An 18,371-nucleotide genomic window follows, 5' to 3' on the forward strand; every position below is an offset into this window, starting at 1 on the left:
GCAAGTTCATAGTGGTGGCCAGTGACACGTTGCAGCACAGTGGAACAAAATCTTTGCTGGTAAGGAGAGGAACTGAGATGTCCCACAGTTGTAGCTCGGCGCGGCCGAGGTCCAGTAAAGCATGGTTCCTCAACAAAAAGTCCCAGCCCAGCAACACAGTCTGTGTGGTTTCTCTTATCACATGAAATACATGCTGCCATGACTCAATTCCCAGTTGAAATGTTACTGTGATGGTGCCGAGTGTATCCAGCATTTGACCATTCACAGCACGGGCTGACACATAGTCCTTTTTCAATGGCCGATTGCGAAGTGATGGAATTGACATACGGAAATCGGCACTCATGAGAGATACACTGGAACCAGAGTCCACTAAGATCTGAACCTCCACACCTTCAATTATTCCTCTCACGTACGACACCAGCTCCTGGCCATCATCCACAATCACATTGACGCTTTTTGAAATTGAGTCACCATCATCAACATTGTCCATTACAGGGCCCACAGACAACATAGCTGGTGTTTGGGCCACAACATCAGCTAAAATCCGTTTCCCGGCCCATTGCGGCGCTCCACTCCGCCAGGAGACATGAAACGCACTCCCCGCTTTCTCGAGTCATCCTCAGCGCTGTTCCAGCTGCGAGGACCGGGGCTAGGGCTGCGTCTTGCAGGGGACTGAGCAGAGTATGAGTCTTTATGACCACGAACATCCATACCTGATGTGCGCCCAAAATGTTGGAATGATTTCCTCTCAGGTGAACGGCCCCTCCGTGCGCTGTCAAAGACACGTGACTGGCATCCACGGCCCCCGCAGAGACACTGGCACATTCCACTCGGCTGAGAGCGGCCTCCATTCCACTCATCCATTGCTCTAGGACTCACACTGGATTTCAGTCTTTGGTTTTCATCACCCAAGCGCCTCAGCTCCATTCGCATATCTCTCATTTCTTCTGTTAATCTATCCACTGCTCTATATAGTCCTCCATTATCAGCCACAGAGTGAACAGCAGCCACTGCACCACCATCATTATTAGTATAGGCAGCATTAACAGGCATGTATTCAGTCTTTATCGAGTCTCTGGCATTTTCGCACCGACCTGCAATTATCACGGCCTCCTCCATATCTGTTGCTCCCTGTTCGTGGCATTTAGCTCTGAGCACAGGATCCAAACCAGCCAAGAAACGACGAAACTTTTCTTCTCTTTGGGCATTGTCGCCATATTCAGGAAAAGCCTCGTCCACTAACCTGCTTATCTCTGCCGCATACACCTCCAAACTTTCCCGTGGAGCACGAGGGCGGGCTGATAAACTGGCTCTGAAGCGATCCATAAACTGCCTCTGCCCGAAAGCCTCCTTCAGTCTTTCTTTTACAGCTGTATAGTCAGCCTGAACAGTTTTAGGAAGGCTGTCCCACAGAAGAAATGCTGCGTTGCTTAAACGTGTCGGCAGAATCCTCACTAGCTCATAATTAACCGACGCAGGACCATCCCCCTCTGTGAGCGCTCTGACGGCGACCTCGAACTGGCGCGCCCAGCACAGAAAGCTCTGCTTCTCGTCGCCTGAGAACGGCGGCGGCAGCTCGATTTTCACGTGCCTGTTGATCTTGTCGCGGTCCCGTCTCGGATAGAAATCATCATCCTCGTCTTTACACCACATGATGGCCGCGTCGACGTTGAACCCGCGCGTGCTAACTCTTTTCACTGTAAACTAACTAGTTAAACTCCCGCCGCAACACTGGATCACGTAAACGCGAATAAATCAAAACAACACCGCTGCCACCAATGTGACCGAGCGTTTAAACAGGGTTCGCCTAACACTTGGAAGTAAGAAAACAATAAACGGTAGCCGTTTAACTTTGGAACTCTTCTCCACTTTATTGCTTCACCTGTCAGATCACCAACTCTCACGTAAAACCCGTGACACTCTAGTACATACAGTGCGCATGACACATGCCTAACTACGGCAAGCCCCGAAGGGAAAAATACGTTGCATATACAATGAACGCCAGTACCTCCAGAATTAGTGCGTCATAACAGAATTCAACAAAGTCTGTTACATATATGTAGCTTAATTTCTCTCTAAATGTGCATCCGGAGATGGAGATATGTTTTTAGCCGAAAATCATTTAGAAAACAATAGTTTATTAATAAACAATTAATGCCTCGTTATTTTATATTATTTTATTATCAGACACATTTATTATAGCCTATAAATCACCCATAAATCCCCTTTCTGTAGGCTGTGGTTACGGCTCTTCTCATTCAGCACTGCGGGGAAAATATCATTTCCAGGTTCTAATTTGGCCTCAGAAAACCAGTAAAATATATATTTTTTTCATATTAATTTGTCAAATATTTTAAATGTTTAAGGGGCAAAAAAATCAAACAAATATCTGAAAATTTGTCGATATGTAGCTATATATAGCCTATATATTGTTGCGCAGCATTTGGCATATCCTACAGTTCAAATTAAAATGTTATGCAATTTTAAACGGTTAATCGGTTAAACATGGACACCCTTATGTGCATCTTGCTTCAGATCATAACGTTCCATAACACCGATAAACTCCGCCTTTTACCTTGAGCACGCCTCTAGCCCGAGCTGGCCCCCTCTGGCCCAAGGTATTCGACGAGCCAGAAATCCTGGCCGTTGGCCCTGAGGAAGCCCCGATCAAGCCCCGGAAGTGACAGTGGAAACGCGACTGGCCCTGGCACGCACTAGCACGGCCCGGCCCTGGCCCGGCAGTGGAAACGCGGCTAGTGTCTCTCTGTGTGAGTGAGAGGAGGGGCGCCTGTCAGGTTAATTTTAACCCTTTATTTGCTGTGTGCGACTTCTCTGGCATTTTCGGGGGCCTTAACATCCTCTAAAACTCTTGAAACTTTGCACACGGGTCAGAACCCATGGCCTTCAGGGCCGGGCTGAAGCTGGTCATCGGGCGTGGCAGGGCGGCTCGACAGCGCCCCCTGGACTGGGATTCGAACATTTGTCCATAAATCAAACACACTTGCGTGAATTAATATGAAACTCGGTACAATTATAGATCACATCAGGCCAAACAACTTTCGTGCTCTAAGTTTTACGACAATTAAAATGGAAGTTGAGAATTATGGGTTGTTTGAATAGTTGTCCTAGGAGAAATACATCAAATTACAACGCATGTGTTTACCAATCACAACCAAACTCGGTGTGCAAGAAGTCAAGACATTGAGGATGAAAGTTTGCGAGGGGATTTTTGATATCTCAAACGGTTTGGCCGTGGCGAGGAAACGAAATTATGGCGAGAAACGTGAAACAGGAAGTGTGTTATAACTTCAGCATACATTAACATATCTTGATGAAACTTCATCAGTGTGTTCGCTGTAAGAGGACGATCACATGGATGTCACTATTTCGAGTCAAAGTTATAGCACCACCAACTGGCAGCAGGAAGTGTGTCACTTTCAAAATGCTTTGAAATCAACCTCTTATTTTTACCCGATTTGCTTCAAACTTCATCTGTATAATGTAAATACATGGCAGATGAAGACCTGTGAATGGATTCTTGATATCTTTGATACTGTTGCCGTGGCAACGCATCAAACTTTAAAATTCTTTTTTTTTGATGATTTTGAGACTCTTAATGGCTTTTGAGGCCCTTAACGGGTTTGAAAACTCTTGAAACTTTGCACACAGGTCATATCCCACAGCCATCAGGCCCGGGCTGAAGATGGTACCTAGGCGTGGCAGGGGGGCTAGACAGCGCCCCCTGGAACGGGGTCCGAAAACTTGGTCCATAAATCAAACACGCTTGCATGTAATAATATGAATGAAAAACTTAATCTGTATAATGTAAACAAATGAAAAACTTAATCTGTATAATGATGAAAAACAGATCAAAAACTTCATCTGTATAATGTAAACATACGGTAGATGTAGACCTGTGAATGGATTCTTGATATCTTTTAAACTGTTGCCGTGGCAAAGCTTCAAACTTTGAAATTATTTTAGGATGCTTTTGAGACTCTTAGCATGCTTGAAATTGCATGAAACTCAACAGACACATCACATTTATTAGCCAGTAGACATGTGCAAAGTTTCAGAAACGGGCGTGGTGCAGGGACTAAATAGGGACTAAATAGGACTAAATAATTTTTGACAAAAGTGGGGTTGTTATTTTTATCTACAGTTACAAAAATCGTTATATACATTGTACTCCTCAAGCCAGACAACTTTCTAATTCATAGTCATTAGCTCAGACCAAGAGGAAGTCAGATATTTTGGTTTGAATATGGTGAGACTCTCTCTGAGCCTACGTCCGTGTATGGCAAGCCCTTTTAACATTTAAAAGCTAAGTTTGCCTATCCGGAAATTAACATTGTAGATATCAACAATGTCTTTCTGTCTAGTCGTAATTACATTTTGGATAGTTTGTAATATCATTTAAGATATCTGTAACATAATTGTGACTAGTCAAAATGACAGACTATGGCAAGCCGTTTTAACATTTAATCATGAAAGGGCCAAAGCCTTCGGCACCGCCACCCCGGTGCCTTTAGGTAACTAAAGGAGCCGGGGTTGCGGTGCCACCGGCTTGGGCCCGCCATCGCTGCTCGCAGCTATATTTGTTATTAAACTTCATGTCGGAACTTACTCCTCATCCTCGTACCTTCTTCTGCAAACACCATGACACTGATTCACATGTGAATTGAGCAACAGTGCTTTTGGTTTGCAGTCAGCTCCAATAGCTATAGTTTATTACGTCCCTATCCTTCAATAACAAACTTTCTGCAAGGCCTAAATTACATTACGTCAGATATGAAAAACAATCCCAGTTAAAATGTCCCACACAAACTGTTGAGATCGGACTGAAACGATCGGCAGCTTTGTTAAAGTAAACCTCGGCCACCATTGGCATGCTCAGGAGGGATAAGCTTTCATTTCAGAGTTAAATTACACTGAACAATGGCAATTCTCATAAAGGATCTCTATTTTTTCCCCAATATCACCAAAGATACCTGTTTTAATAAGTGTTTACAAAATGAAAGCAGACTCCAGTGTATAAATTGACCATTATTGTTCAGGAGCACAATAGCTCTCTGTGTTTTTTGTTGTGGAGTGCCAGTGTGATTTAAAGCTGCTGACAGCACCAGACGCTTACATTGCAATCAGCTCTCGCTGGCTCTCTCCCTCTGAAATTTGTATGGATGGGCACAGCCTGTCTGCTTGATCTGGATATCAGGGCACACGCCCATTTTGGGACTGTCATACCCCATTTCCTCATACTTAATGTGTTACACTGAGATCACTCACTTGTGTCATTCCAATTCACATTCAAACGCATGGGTTTGGCAAGTTCAATGGGATGTGTCATCCTAATCTAATGAGACACTCATACGTCGGCAATTTGATGTAATAAACAAGAAGAAGACATTTGGTACCTTGTCATAATGTGTCATCCCCACATTTTCTGTTAGTCCATATTAGAAAAATCACGAGCAGAGCTGTCAAAATCCTACATCATATCAGCTTTTACATAATGCCACATTGTATACACCTAATGTTATAATAAATAATGAAGAAATTAACTACAACATCAAATGTCAACTAAATATTAAACCTAATATTAAATATGATCTTTGAATATGCTTTCAGCATAACATTTCTCTTAGTCACACCATTACCCTTTACTGACAAACAGATTTTATTTTTTTTTTTAACTTGTTTACAAATTTCAACAGTTATCTGAAACCCATTATTTCACCTGGTAGCTGTGATGGCAAACCATCAGCGTTAATACGGTGTTCATACTTTTGAAAATGTATCTTCTTCCACACAACAAAGATGCTATTCTCACTGTCACAGCTGAAAGCTAAATATAGCTGGATCAGCACACATGAGATACATTCCTCGTTGTTATTTTATAACCTAGTTGTTGTTGTCTGAAATAAAACACATATTTTGGAATTAAATTATGCCTGTTTAAAGTAGGCTAAAACACACGCACAGTAGACACATAATGTATTTTGTGTAGTAGGTCTGCTGGACCTAGAACTTTACTTCTCATCCCTAAACAGTGGTGAGCAACAAACGGCATGTGTAAAATAACGGTCAGTGCAGATGTGTTTGGCTGTTCTTTTCTGTCTGTGGAAATATCTGGCTACTCTTTCAAACTAGCTGTTTTGCAAAAACAGAACAAATCATTGATGTCACAGGGTCTGTTTACATCTTGTTGATGTCGCTGGCCTGTACAGGGCAAAAACACACAGCAACACCTAAACTAAATACTCGTGTTTACTATTATCTTTCTCAGGTTAAAAAAATATATTTTCTGTTTAATGAGTTTTGAATCAATAAAATCCCAAAAATATTCTTTGTACATTATAGCTAAACCAATAGGCTATGTCAGCCTATAGGACCCAGAAATCCGTGTGATGTGTTTCTGTCCCCCTCTTCAATGTCAAATAATAATAACCACAGTGGACAAAAGATGTTATTCTGAGTGCTTGCTGCCACAGTTACCGAAGGCTATAATAAGAAACATCCCTCACCAACACAGTTGGCTGTACTCGGCTTCATTCGAGTGTTTTCGGAGCTCTTCGCCGACCGTCTCTAGTACACCTCCCTCCCCCCCGTCCTCCGCCCATCATTGCCAGACTCTCTCGGCTTTATGTCTGGCCGCTGTGAACGTGAACTGCCATGCGCGGTCGCCATGTTATCGCGCTCTCCTCCCCCTTTCGGGGACTCGTCACAGGCTGATAGCACTAGCACAGGCTACATTACAAGGAGGCAGCTGGTGAATAGGAGCAGAGTGGGAGAGAGACATAGCGCTAACACAGGACTAAAACAAAAGAAAACACGGGATGGAATAAAGCAGGGCAGCGCTGAGTTGCTCAGTTTCTCTCCGTCAACTGACGCTGGCTGAAGGACTTTGTTTCGTTTGATTTCGTGCTCTGGTGACGGGTGATACAACAATTGAAAATGCGCCTGGCAGTTTGAACTGTGATGGGGAAAGACGCTGTCGTTGTAACGTTGGATATCGATCAACTCGGCCGTCTGTGTCGTCTCCTTCACGTTTAAACTTCACCGTTATGCTGTGCTGAATGGTTTTGCGAGGATATACGATTTGAAAACAACAACAGCTGAAGCGAAACCGTGTCGGCTAGCTCGCTAGCGGCTGTTAACTTAGCATTGGCATTAGCCTGCTCCTCATGGTGGACATTTAAATACCACTTCAAGTGGAATTATCGTGGCAGTTAACGTTGCTGGAAAAGTGTTGGTTTTATGTGGAAATTACTCGAGCGGCTTCAAGTTGCTTCCCCAAAAGAGCTTGTTCTCTTGAGCTGTATTTATAACTTTGTCAGAGACTATCCTTCAGAAATGAATCACCACGACCGATCAGGAGACCCCGGCAGCGCCCGAAAAATGGTTTACCCCGTGAGCTTACCCAGACGGGAAAGCAGTAACAGCACGGTAGGTGGTTCCTCCTCATTGACAACTTCGGGAAGCACCAGCTTTAATAGCAACAACTTAATGCTAGGGGACGAGTATCCACCACCGGTGCTGATTCAGTCTCAAACACCGGCCGCATCCTCGCTTGGGCCTCAGAACCCTCCTCAGAGCCTCAGTATCCCCTTGCAGACCACTATATTTCCCCAAGCTCTGCCCACTGCAGTGGCACAGATGAAGAAGAAGAGTGGCTTTCAGATCACCAGCGTTACCCCTGCTCAGACATCTGTCAGCACCAATAACAGCATTACAGAAGACACAGAGAGTTGTGACGACTTGGATGAGTCCCACACCGAGGACTTATCATCCTCAGAGATCATGGATGTGTCCCTTTCACAGAACAACAATGCAGGAGGACCGGAAAGGAGCTCCTCAGAGGAGACGCTGAATAACTTTCATGAGGCGGAGACCCCGGGGGCCGTGTCGCCCAACCAGCCACCCATCCTCACCCAAGCACACCTGCATGGCACCATGGTTAATGGGACAGTTCACCATCATCACCATAATCCTGCTTCTTCTAAAAAAGCCCCTCCTGCTGGTGGGACACAGATTGGGAATCCTTTGGGAGTTGCAGTCACATCTTCAGTGACTTCAGTAGCTAGCACAGGCCAGAAAATGCCTTCAAATGTGGTAGGATTGATTGCGAATGCCTCTGTTGGCACAACCAGTGTCGTCGGCCAGCCTTTGGCTACTGTCGCCTCAGGAACTGGAATGATCTCTGTGACTTCAGGTGCCACAATTAGTACTGGTAATCCTTTAACAAATAATGTTTGTATGTTAAATTCCACCAGTGTGCCTGCAGTGGGTGGCAAGAGTACCAATATTAGCAGTGTAAACTACTCCCCTGCTTTGAATAGTGTTAGTAACCAAACCGTAAACTTGACGCACATTCCCAGTGGAATAATCGGCACGAGTGTCACCGCTGCTCTGACAGCTTCCGGTGGTGTTGCTCCGACAGGCGCAGGGCAGGTGGGGCCATCTGTCGTAGGCCAGCATGCAGTGCCTGCTCCCTCTGCCCCAGTGATGAATGCTCATCCTCCGCAGGCCCAAGTGCCTCCTCCTGCCTCCACCAGCTCACGTTTCAGAGTGGTCAAATTGGACTCTACTTCTGAGCCTTTTAAGAAGGGTAGGTGGACGTGCACCGAGTTTTATGACAAGGAGGTCCCGGGTGCGGCGTCCTCTGAAAATGCCCCCAGCACCAGAACGGTCGAAAGCATTCGCCAGTTTGTGCCTGAGAGTGTTGTGTGTCCAGACAGAGAGTCTGTAAGTGGGGGTTCTGTCAGCAGCTCGACCAACCATTACACAGACAGTCTGGGTAACGGAGAGACTGGTGGCTCCTCGGCTGCGAAACAGACCTTCCAACAGCCCGCTGCTCAAAAGCAAGACTACTCCTCTTCCAGCGTGTCCATGTCTCAGAGGCAACCCCAGGACTTAGTCCATGCTCATCTTAAGACTAATGCAGTAGCACCAATGCCGGCGAGCATTCAGCAGCCGCCGCCAGGAACTATCGGCGGACTGCAGAACACAATCGGGCATTCGTCTACAGCTGTGCCCACACATATGCCCAAACTGACATATGCCCAGGCAGCACAATCCTCTCCTGTGGTGACCCAGCAGCAGATTGGCTATTCGCCCGCACCAGCCCAGGTAGCACCAGCAAATGTTAACCCCTTAATCCAGGGAGGCAGCCTACCACCTGACTTCCCTCAATCTAAGCAGATCATGAACACTGTGCCACCTGGGTCAACACAAACACTGCCCCACCTGCCCGCCCCCATCCCGATTGTGGCTTCTCAACCCTCTGCTGCTCAACCTCTTCAGCAAGGCCTCCTGCAGCCACAACAGGCACCCACCGTGCAGATGGTCCAGATCGTGTCCCAGCTGGTGCAGTCGGGCACCGGTCTCGTACAGCAGACCCAGGGGCAGCAGCTCGCCCCTCAACCCTCCGTGGAGCAGCAGTCACAAGCTCGTGGCACACAGTATGTCCCGGCCGTGACCTCATCAGGCATTCCTCCTAAACTTCAGAGTGATTCGCAGTCCGGTTTGATACAGAACGGCTCAAAAGAGACCGGGCCGCAGCCTGCATTTATGCCCAGAACGCTGGAGGATGCCCAGCTCCTTCTGTTACAGCACCAGTCTCTGCTCATGCAACCCAAGCCAGCCGGTGGTGAATGTGCCTCCCAGACGGGCACTTCCCGTGGTCCAGAGGGAAGCAGTGGAGTCAGTGCCTTAACTGCCTCTGCCAGCCTGCTGAAGAGCTTACCTGTGGATGGAGAGGATGATGGGTAAGTTTCAGTACTTTTGTTTTTCTTGGCATTTGCTTATTCACTCTGTTTCCAATTCATTTGCCTTTGTAATTACAGTTGGAATAGCTTTATTAAAAATTTGATTACACATGCAGGCAGTGGATGATGATCAGTGATATGGCTTAATACAGTCCTATAAACATAAAGGGTGGTGTTGTGCTTTAGATAGTGATATGGCTTAATACAGTCCTATAAACATAAAGTGTGGTGTTGTGCTTTAGATATCACAGTGACAGGTTTGAAGCAGGGATTTAGGCTTCCATATAGCTAGAAGTGTTTTTTATGACAAAACTGTAGACCGTTATTGTGGTATTATATATAGAAAGATGAATGTTTTGCACTACAGTATGTCAGCCTGCCTTTAAAGACCCCATGAAATCACTTCAGATGGCTGTATTTTTGTACTGTTGACATTCACTTTGGGCCAATAGTCTTTTGTTTACATCACAGCCATAGTTAGCCTGGATGTAGGTGTTGTAGTGGGAGGTTCTTTCTCATTCTAGATAGAATTTGATTGGACAAAATGATTGCATTAAAGTCGTTTTTGGTCTATTTTGTAAAAGAACTATTGGAAATTTTAAATGTGTATATCAGCTAAAAGTTTCACTAATATATAGGTGGCATCTAAGCTAACATTTTATGGACTAAAAGCTGTATGCTTTTAAGGGCTCAAATACAGACTAAAAATTAGCTTGCTGCAGATGCTTTTTTTCTTTACTTCAAACTGTAACTCAGTTAAACCCAAAATAGATCACTGATGTGTGTCTGTGTAAACGTAGCCTAGGTTGACTCTTTTTTTTGCATACAGATAGCAGTGTACTCTTTTAGTAGATCTCAGCCTTTTTAAATTCCAGAAACTTTAGCTTCTGTCTACTTTTTGTTTTTACTGCAAGGCCAAAAATGTAACCTACATGAAAGCAAGTTCTGCATGTCATACTATAATCCAGGTTGCAATGCATACACACTTTTAAACATACTGCTAAAACGATGTGACAATTTTGCATTCATCTTAAGCTGTTCAGAAGAAACAGGCATGCATGTTTATAGAGTGCTATATGTTTATGAGTTGTTCATAAGTAAAGTTTCCTGTGCTTGACAGTGCTTGTCTAACAGATGTCTTGCTTTGTAATCTTACACTCTTTTTTGAAACGGACAGTTTTGTGTCAGTGCACACGTACAAGTGTGGCACCACTTCTTTAAGCAAGATTATGACTAACACCTGAGATAATGCTTTTATTGTCTGGCTTTTCTCTATAACAATGTCAGATCACAGACCAGATCTGTTCAGAACTATATTCAGACATGTAAATTAAAATGTGGTGGTCCCAACAAGACTTTTGCTGGGAATGAGATCTCGTTTGTATTGCACTTAATGACCGCATACATTTTTCTTGTCAGCCACAACTAGATGGTCTTCTAAATTGGTGGCATAGTTTTAAGACTTTTAGCGAGATTTTATTTTGATATGAATTTGCTTTCAAGTGGCGTTAAATAAGGGGTTCCCTTCCCTGGAAGATTCATAATTGTACATGCAAAACTTTTCACAATATTTAAAATATTATTCACTGAGTTTATAAACTCTTAATGTTAAATCAGATACTTTTAAATGTTTGTCTAAACACTCTAATGCTTTTTAGTAGTATTATAAAACTATTCTAATGTAATGGCCATATTAAAATCATCATATGGTAACACTTTATTGTGATGACCCATCAGACATTCTACTAATGGCGCTTTTCCATTACCAGTACCAGCTCGAATCGCCTCGACTCAGCTCGCTTTTTTCTCCATTTTCCATTTCACTCAGTCCTGCTACAAATAGTACCTGGTCGTAATAGCGACGCCTTTCGTTCCTCATTGCCCCATCAAGCTCTCGCTGGATCCTCTCTTCGGCAACCAAATAAAAGGAAAGTCTGCACCTCCTCGTTTGACCACGGCGTATTGTTCCGAATTGCCATAATAATAGTAGTAAGTTTAGTAACCATCTCTGGCCAAACTATTTAAAAATGGTGGGGGTATTCTGGATACTCCATCTGGCGCAAGTGAATGGTGACTTCTCTCTGCCCAATCAGCAGTCGGCATTGTTTTCATGTTACATTTTAGTATCGCCTTATCTCCCTCAGAACCTCGCCAGAGGTGATGCAAAAAAAAAGTTCCTGAAAGCAGGTACAGGTACAACTTTTACACAGTGGAAAACCAAACGAAGGTGAGTCGAGCTGAGTCGAGTCCAGTCGAACTGATACTGTGTAGTGGAAAAACACTTTAAGTAACTTTGCAACTGCATGTCCACTTACACCAAACCCTAACTTAAGTCTATTATAAGTTTACTACAGTCTCTACTAACTCTCTAATGAGAGTTAGTTGGCATAGTTGCAAAGTTACTTAGTAGAATGTCTAAAGTGAACCATTGAAATAAAATGATAATGTTACTTTGTGCGTCACCAGCAAAATTATTGCAAATATGTCCTGAATATTCAATATATTTCCCAGACCTGCAGATAGCCATGACCAATTTTGCTGTTAAATGTAACTTGGCATGTTGTTGACTGCTTGACACTTTTAATATCCTTTGAGTTTAATCATGTGATTGACACATCTGTTGGATTCAAGTCCATATGACCAGTGTCATATTTTCGGTGTGATTGTGTTTGGTTGAAGGACTGTAGGACGGCCTACAAGAGAGCCAACCATTCAAAACAAAATACATTTTCCTCTCAGTACACTTGTCAATTGTATTTCAACCTATTTCTGAAAAACTATCAGCTCATGCTGTTTTGGTGTAAAGCATGAGGCCACTTATAGGCTACAGGATGAGATCGTTCAGTTTTCTCCCTTTTTGCTCTTGCTCAATAACAGATTAAGTCGGCACAAATTATTTCAATGTTTTTATTATACTGTTCTTGGGTCACAGTGTACACTGGCAGCCTCATATAGAAAGATTATCTCACATTTCCTTTTTTCAATGTAATCTGCTCTTGGCAGTGATAAAAGCCACACATGTGAGACTCAATGAATCACTCATTGTGTAGAGATCAAGTAGATTATCTCTCCAATTAATGACCGTGTGGAACGGGATAGGAGAGGAAATGCTTTCACTCGGCCAGATCGGGCCAAAGCAGATAACGTGGCAGAACGTAAAACGGCAGTTTGTCTATGCTTTCTCTCTTGGTCCATTTAGTGATATTCATACTCTCCCCATCTCCATAACAGGGATAGTTCATTTAGAAATGAAAATCGTCATTTATCTAATTTTTTTTTTCTCAAATACATTTTTTCTTTGTTTATTTTGTATGTTGATTCTTAAATCTCAAGAATAGATCTTTGGGGCTATGCTGTTTTCAGTTGATGAATGAAAAAAGCTTTGTAGTGCGCCTCCAAAATATTGCTTTAATGTGGCATGACCTATCGCTCTCGTCGTAAAAAGTGAAGTGGCAGCGCGCCGCGGAGCACACAAACCTCTTTACTACTAGTTATAGCATGAAATAAACATGAATTAACATCAGATGGTATTGAAAGATATACATTGACTTACTGAAATGTCTCATGAAATCGTTCAATCAGTTTCAACTGCTAAAAGACGTCAATAAAACCACTTGTAAACAATGTTGCATAATATTTACCTCAGAAAAGCCATTTAATGTTCATAAACTCATTAGTCAGCTAAAAAAAACGTCTATAGAAACAATTATCTCATTAAAAAAGTTGTTATTATTGTAACATTATTATTATTATTATTATTATTATTATAAAAACTTCCTGATGCGTCACGCCTGGGAAAGAATATGAAAGCCAGCAGATTGAAACCTGAAAAGAGTTGAGACAAGCGCAAATGTCTGTTGTGAATGTGAGAAACCAGTTCAGCTGAGCTCATGAGGTCTCTGCCCCTATTAGCTTTCAGTCCCTAAAGTACTTCGCTGTGCTCTCTGCTCTCAGGTTTGGAAGGACGGGTTCTAATCCAAATGACATCATCCTAAAAAAGAAAGACAAAAGAAGACGTGCATACAAAGAGCCTCCTCTGGAAAAAATACTTCAAAGAACAGGATCTTGTCTTGCATTACAGCTGCAGAGCAATCCTGATGTCTGTAATTTGGCTAAAAAAAACCACGCAGATAATGAAAATGTTATTTATTCACCCCCTCATGTCATTCCAACCCTGTTTTGTCACCCATCTGGGGAAAAAAAGTCAGAATGTCTGAGCAGTTTTAATTCAATATAGTTAAAGTAAAAGGAACATTATAAACCTGGCCCATATGGCTTATCCTCTATATTCCGAGTCTTCTGCAGCCGGTGTGAAGATCAGGCAGAAATGGCATCGGTGGGCTAAACCGGCCGTGTTGAAGTAGGCGTTGATCTTCTTCTGCGGGGGTGGTGTTATCCTCTTTGACATCATAGTTCCCCACTTTGAAAAACGAGTCGTTTGCTGAGCCTGATGTCAATAAAAGCTTTTATTGGACTAACAAGGACGTTTTCAGTTCTGAAACTTACAGGATATTTTTATATGATGACCTCTTAGATGTCAAAAGCTCAAGGAAAAATTGATTTCTCAGTTCATCACCCCTTTAAAATTGAATTAAACCATAAATATCCATTACATTGTAAACAGTGAACACCAATTGACATATTACTATAATATTAAAACTTAAAATTAAATGATTTGTTTACTTAATTTTAAACATTATCCTTGAATGCTTTGGTGCTTCCTAAATCTCCTGATTGCCATTGTTTTTCTCCCATAAATCTCTGATTGTTCGTTTTCTGAATACACGATAGGTACATATTCAACATTCAACAAGTCGCATCAAAATTGTTGCGTTGAATGTTTCTTTGGCCATGTTCGACTCTGTTCAGTTGTCCAGAGAGAATCTCATCTGAACGGCTGCTAAGCAACACATTCACATGTAAACAGTTCATTATTTTGAAGCCTCTAAAAAAAGCGTAAAGGGAAGTGCCAAAGCGCAGCAACACGTTTTATTACTTGTAAAGCATATTTGCAGAGTGGATATTTTCATCTGGCCCATTTAGCCAGCCCGATTTAAGTGCTCTCTGAACAGCAGAATGGAGACCAGGCAAAACAACCTCCTGGCTGTTGCATTGTCATGTTTTAGCCGACTCCTTTGATCTGCTGGGTAAAATGATTGCAGTGCATGGCCTCCTTAATTGTATTTTCATTGCTTTTAATAATGTTTGTTCACCAGTGGGAGGAATTAGCAGTTTGCTTTTTTAGAGATTGTTGGGGATGGGTATTGTTTTATTCTTCTCTTTAGTAGATCTGTTTTTAAATGGATTAGGTATTTGCATAACCAAGCCTCGGCCTTTTGTGTGTCTGTTTTCATTGTGTCCATGTTTATTTGTTTGTTCTATTATCATCTGAAAATTATTTTGAAATGGACTAAAATAGTGTAAAACGAAAGAGATTTTATTACACAGATTTGTGTTTATTTTTTAAGCATTTTTTTTTATCTTCCAAACTCCAATGCGCTCATTATCTGACATGTAATGATAAAGATGCATACTTTTACTTAAAGGTCAATCCTCTGCTACCTGATTAATATGCCTACAGAGAAATCCAGATCGCTGCTCTGATATTAAAGCACTCCCCAGCCTAAGTCGTTATTCATGCCTGAGCTACAGCCTGTAGAAAGTTTGATCCCTACCTATTTTGGTTTTCTAAGAGCAGTCGGCACGTGAGTCAGCAGAGTTGGAAAGCTGCCTCTCTCTGTGGTTTCAGACTGGGGCAGGAAATCTCATGTGCAACCTTGAGCATGTGCCCATGCCGCACTCTTGCTCTGTTAAACATGTACAATGAGATATCCTCTTGTATCACCAGGCTGGACAGAGTGAAATGAGGTCACTGTGGAAAACATGGCGACCGCGCTTCTGATTTAAATAGGGTTTATTCTTCTCTGATAAATGTGAAAGTGTCTTTTCAGCTGAGATTTATGTAATTGCCTTAGTGCTTAACATAAACTTTTACTGACTCTATTAATTGGCTTGTCAGTTGAATGATTGAACTTCTTTGACAGTGGGAATTTCTTCCCACCAATCACCTTTGCTGGCTCCCCAAGGCATTGCTCCATCTGTGCAGTGTGTCTTATCTCCACTTCCTCCCCATACCTGCCACAAACACCATGTGTGTCACGGATTATCTGCCAGTCAAGTTCTCACCTCTGCACAATTCTAAACTCCTAATACCAGATAAAAAGCAAGCAGCTTGGACCTGTGCAAATTAATCTCTGCTTCAGTCCTTAGACACCTGAGTCTAGATCAGTGGTTCCCAAACTTTTTGAAAGCATGACAATGGCACCACTTTGTAGCATTTGTTTTCCCACGACACCCCAACCCAATTTAACTAAACGTACATTTTTAATATTGTTATGCTAATATTAATATTATTATAAATGCTCAAATTGACTTGTTTTACCAAATAACTTGTTGATAATATTAAACAAATATATTTAAATCGTGTCATTTAACCACTTTTTTACACTCACTGAAGTTAGCTGAGCAGTGTATGGGACATGCCAAAGTCACATACATCCAATCAAAGAAAATGGTATAAAATGAGAATCGCATTTCAAGAGATTTATCATTGTACTTCTATGCGTGTAAATGTTTGTTGATTTATCATAAAACTTCTAAAAAATTTCAAAATTTTGCATTGTTCATGATTGTTCACCAAAGCCACTTTAATGATTTTGACCCATGAATAAAATTAAATCTAGATGAGCAAACAAATGAAGCATAAACGGCAGTCTGAATTTATGAATGGATCGCAACAGACATTGTATCCTAACCAGACGCAACGCCACGACAGATGATAAAATTTATCTTTTCCATGTTAATCAGTTTTTGCCCTAGCTAGCCACAAAATCCATATGGCTTTAGTGATTATGAAGGTTCTGTGATTTGTGGATTACTGAAGTGCGAGTCCAGAGAAACAGGCGTTTATTTATTCATTCTCAGTGTTGAGAAACATAGTCTGCATGTGTTACGTTATTGTGTTGAAAATGACTAAATTACCTAATTATGTTACATATTTATTTTGTATGAACTTGCGTGTTAGTTACTTATGGATTAAAAAGTACCATTCCCATTGTATCAGATTCAGAACTGCACAAGCTCGAGCACTGACACGCGCACACAGAAGATAAGTGTAAAACCAAAAATGTAAAACCGGCTAAGTTTAAATTTTTTTCTTGGTTGTTGTTGTTTTTGTTTTTCTGTCAAAATGTCAGAAATCATTTTTGTGTTATCCATCCATGTTTTTAAAATTTGTTAAATGATGGACGTTTTACTATTAACTCAGCCCCATGTCGGATTCGTCTAAACTTTTTAGAATAAGTGATTCGCTTTGCTATTATTGGTCCTGTGACAGGACTCATGTCTATATTCATTGTCACCTGTTTTCTATATGTATTGGCTAACGTTTTTTCAGCTGATGTGTTCTGTTTAAAATGTACAATGTTCAAATGCAAAGACAGCGCGTTAAATTCAAGCCCTTATTTCTGGGATTTAGTATAATATTTGGTTCTTGCCATGGAATAATAAAGTAGGTTTATCTTAAATGTACACATCTATTTGTTGTTGTTTTCTAGGGGTTTCTTAATTTTAGACTAGTTGACCAGCACACATTATATGCAATTCAAGTTAAATTTTAAAACTTTAGAAGTCAAAAGTAGAATTATGGAGATAGGCATGTGTTTGTGTGTGTTGTATTGTCTCAAAAAATAATTAATATTTTTTAATTTTTTAATTTTTTAAAAGACAATGCAAGACACACACAAACACATGTATATGGTTTGCAGATTAATATTTTACCATTCTTTGTGTCCTGAAGTAAATGTCAGTTTTTCAGTTCTAAGAAAAGCAGCGGTCCTATTAAACAATGCTTAGAGGGCATTTGTGTGTGATTTGAGTTGGACTGAAATCTGAAAACTTACAGAGAATGACCTGTTTAGTTGGCTCAAAGTTAATTAAAACAACTATTTCAAAAGCTGAACTGATTTTCTTTTTTTTTAATTATAGTAATAATATGTATTACTTATTGTTTTAACTAGTCGAAAAATCTGAATAATCGTTCCAAACCTACTGATAAGTCGGTGAAAATCAACGATTAGTCGATTAATCGCCCTAATAATCGTTTGTTGTCAACATTGTCATACCCATTACCATGCCAAACGCAACGAGTTGTCATGACAGGAATCTTGTTATTGTTAGAGTTAAAAATATCAATGAACTGATGTAAGAACAAAAGCGTGGAGCTCTTGCTGATCATCTCTCCAGGACTACGTCTTATGGAGTTGCTTTTATTTGATGCAGTTCCATCCAATGGCAAAGTACTCTTTAGTCACGATGGGGTTTATCATCGTTCTCCCAACACTTTGTCCAAAGTAATACCACTCTCTTATGCGAGGAGGCTGAATGAGTGCTGGGCTCTGTATTTAGTATACAGCGTGCCGCTGTGAGCCATTAGCACTGAGTCATTGTTTCAGCCACACTGCCAGTGTCGCCTGGCCGCCGGCCATCTCGCGCTTTCTGTGCAAACCCCCGCGCGCTTGCCCATCCCTGTCCTTTACGCTGGTC

The 18,371-nt window shown here is 41.8% G+C and overlaps 2 protein-coding genes across 2 annotated transcripts in view; one reads left to right on the forward strand and one right to left on the reverse strand.

Annotated features, from left to right (window-relative positions):
- Window positions 1–537: 537 nt before the first annotated feature.
- Window positions 538–1,653, reverse strand: LOC148978375 (uncharacterized). Its single transcript, XM_089133660.1, has one exon. It carries the CDS (start codon window positions 1,651–1,653, stop codon window positions 538–540), a length of 1,116 nt encoding a protein of 371 aa, XP_088989786.1.
- A 5,059-nt stretch (window positions 1,654–6,712) lies between these two features.
- tsc22d1 (TSC22 domain family, member 1) overlaps window positions 6,713–18,371 on the forward strand; it is a 46,443-nt gene continuing 34,784 nt past the window's right edge. Inside the window, exon 1 of the mRNA XM_039683176.2 lies at window positions 6,713–9,767. Coding sequence (XP_039539110.2) covers window positions 7,258–9,767 — 2,510 coding nt within the window. The 5' untranslated portion in view covers window positions 6,713–7,257. The remainder of the gene's footprint in view (window positions 9,768–18,371) is intronic.

The sequence above is a fragment of the Pimephales promelas genome, chromosome 7 (assembly GCF_988280905.1).
Source record: "Pimephales promelas chromosome 7, fPimPro1.hap1.1, whole genome shotgun sequence".
Lineage (NCBI taxonomy): Eukaryota > Metazoa > Chordata > Actinopteri > Cypriniformes > Leuciscidae > Pimephales > Pimephales promelas.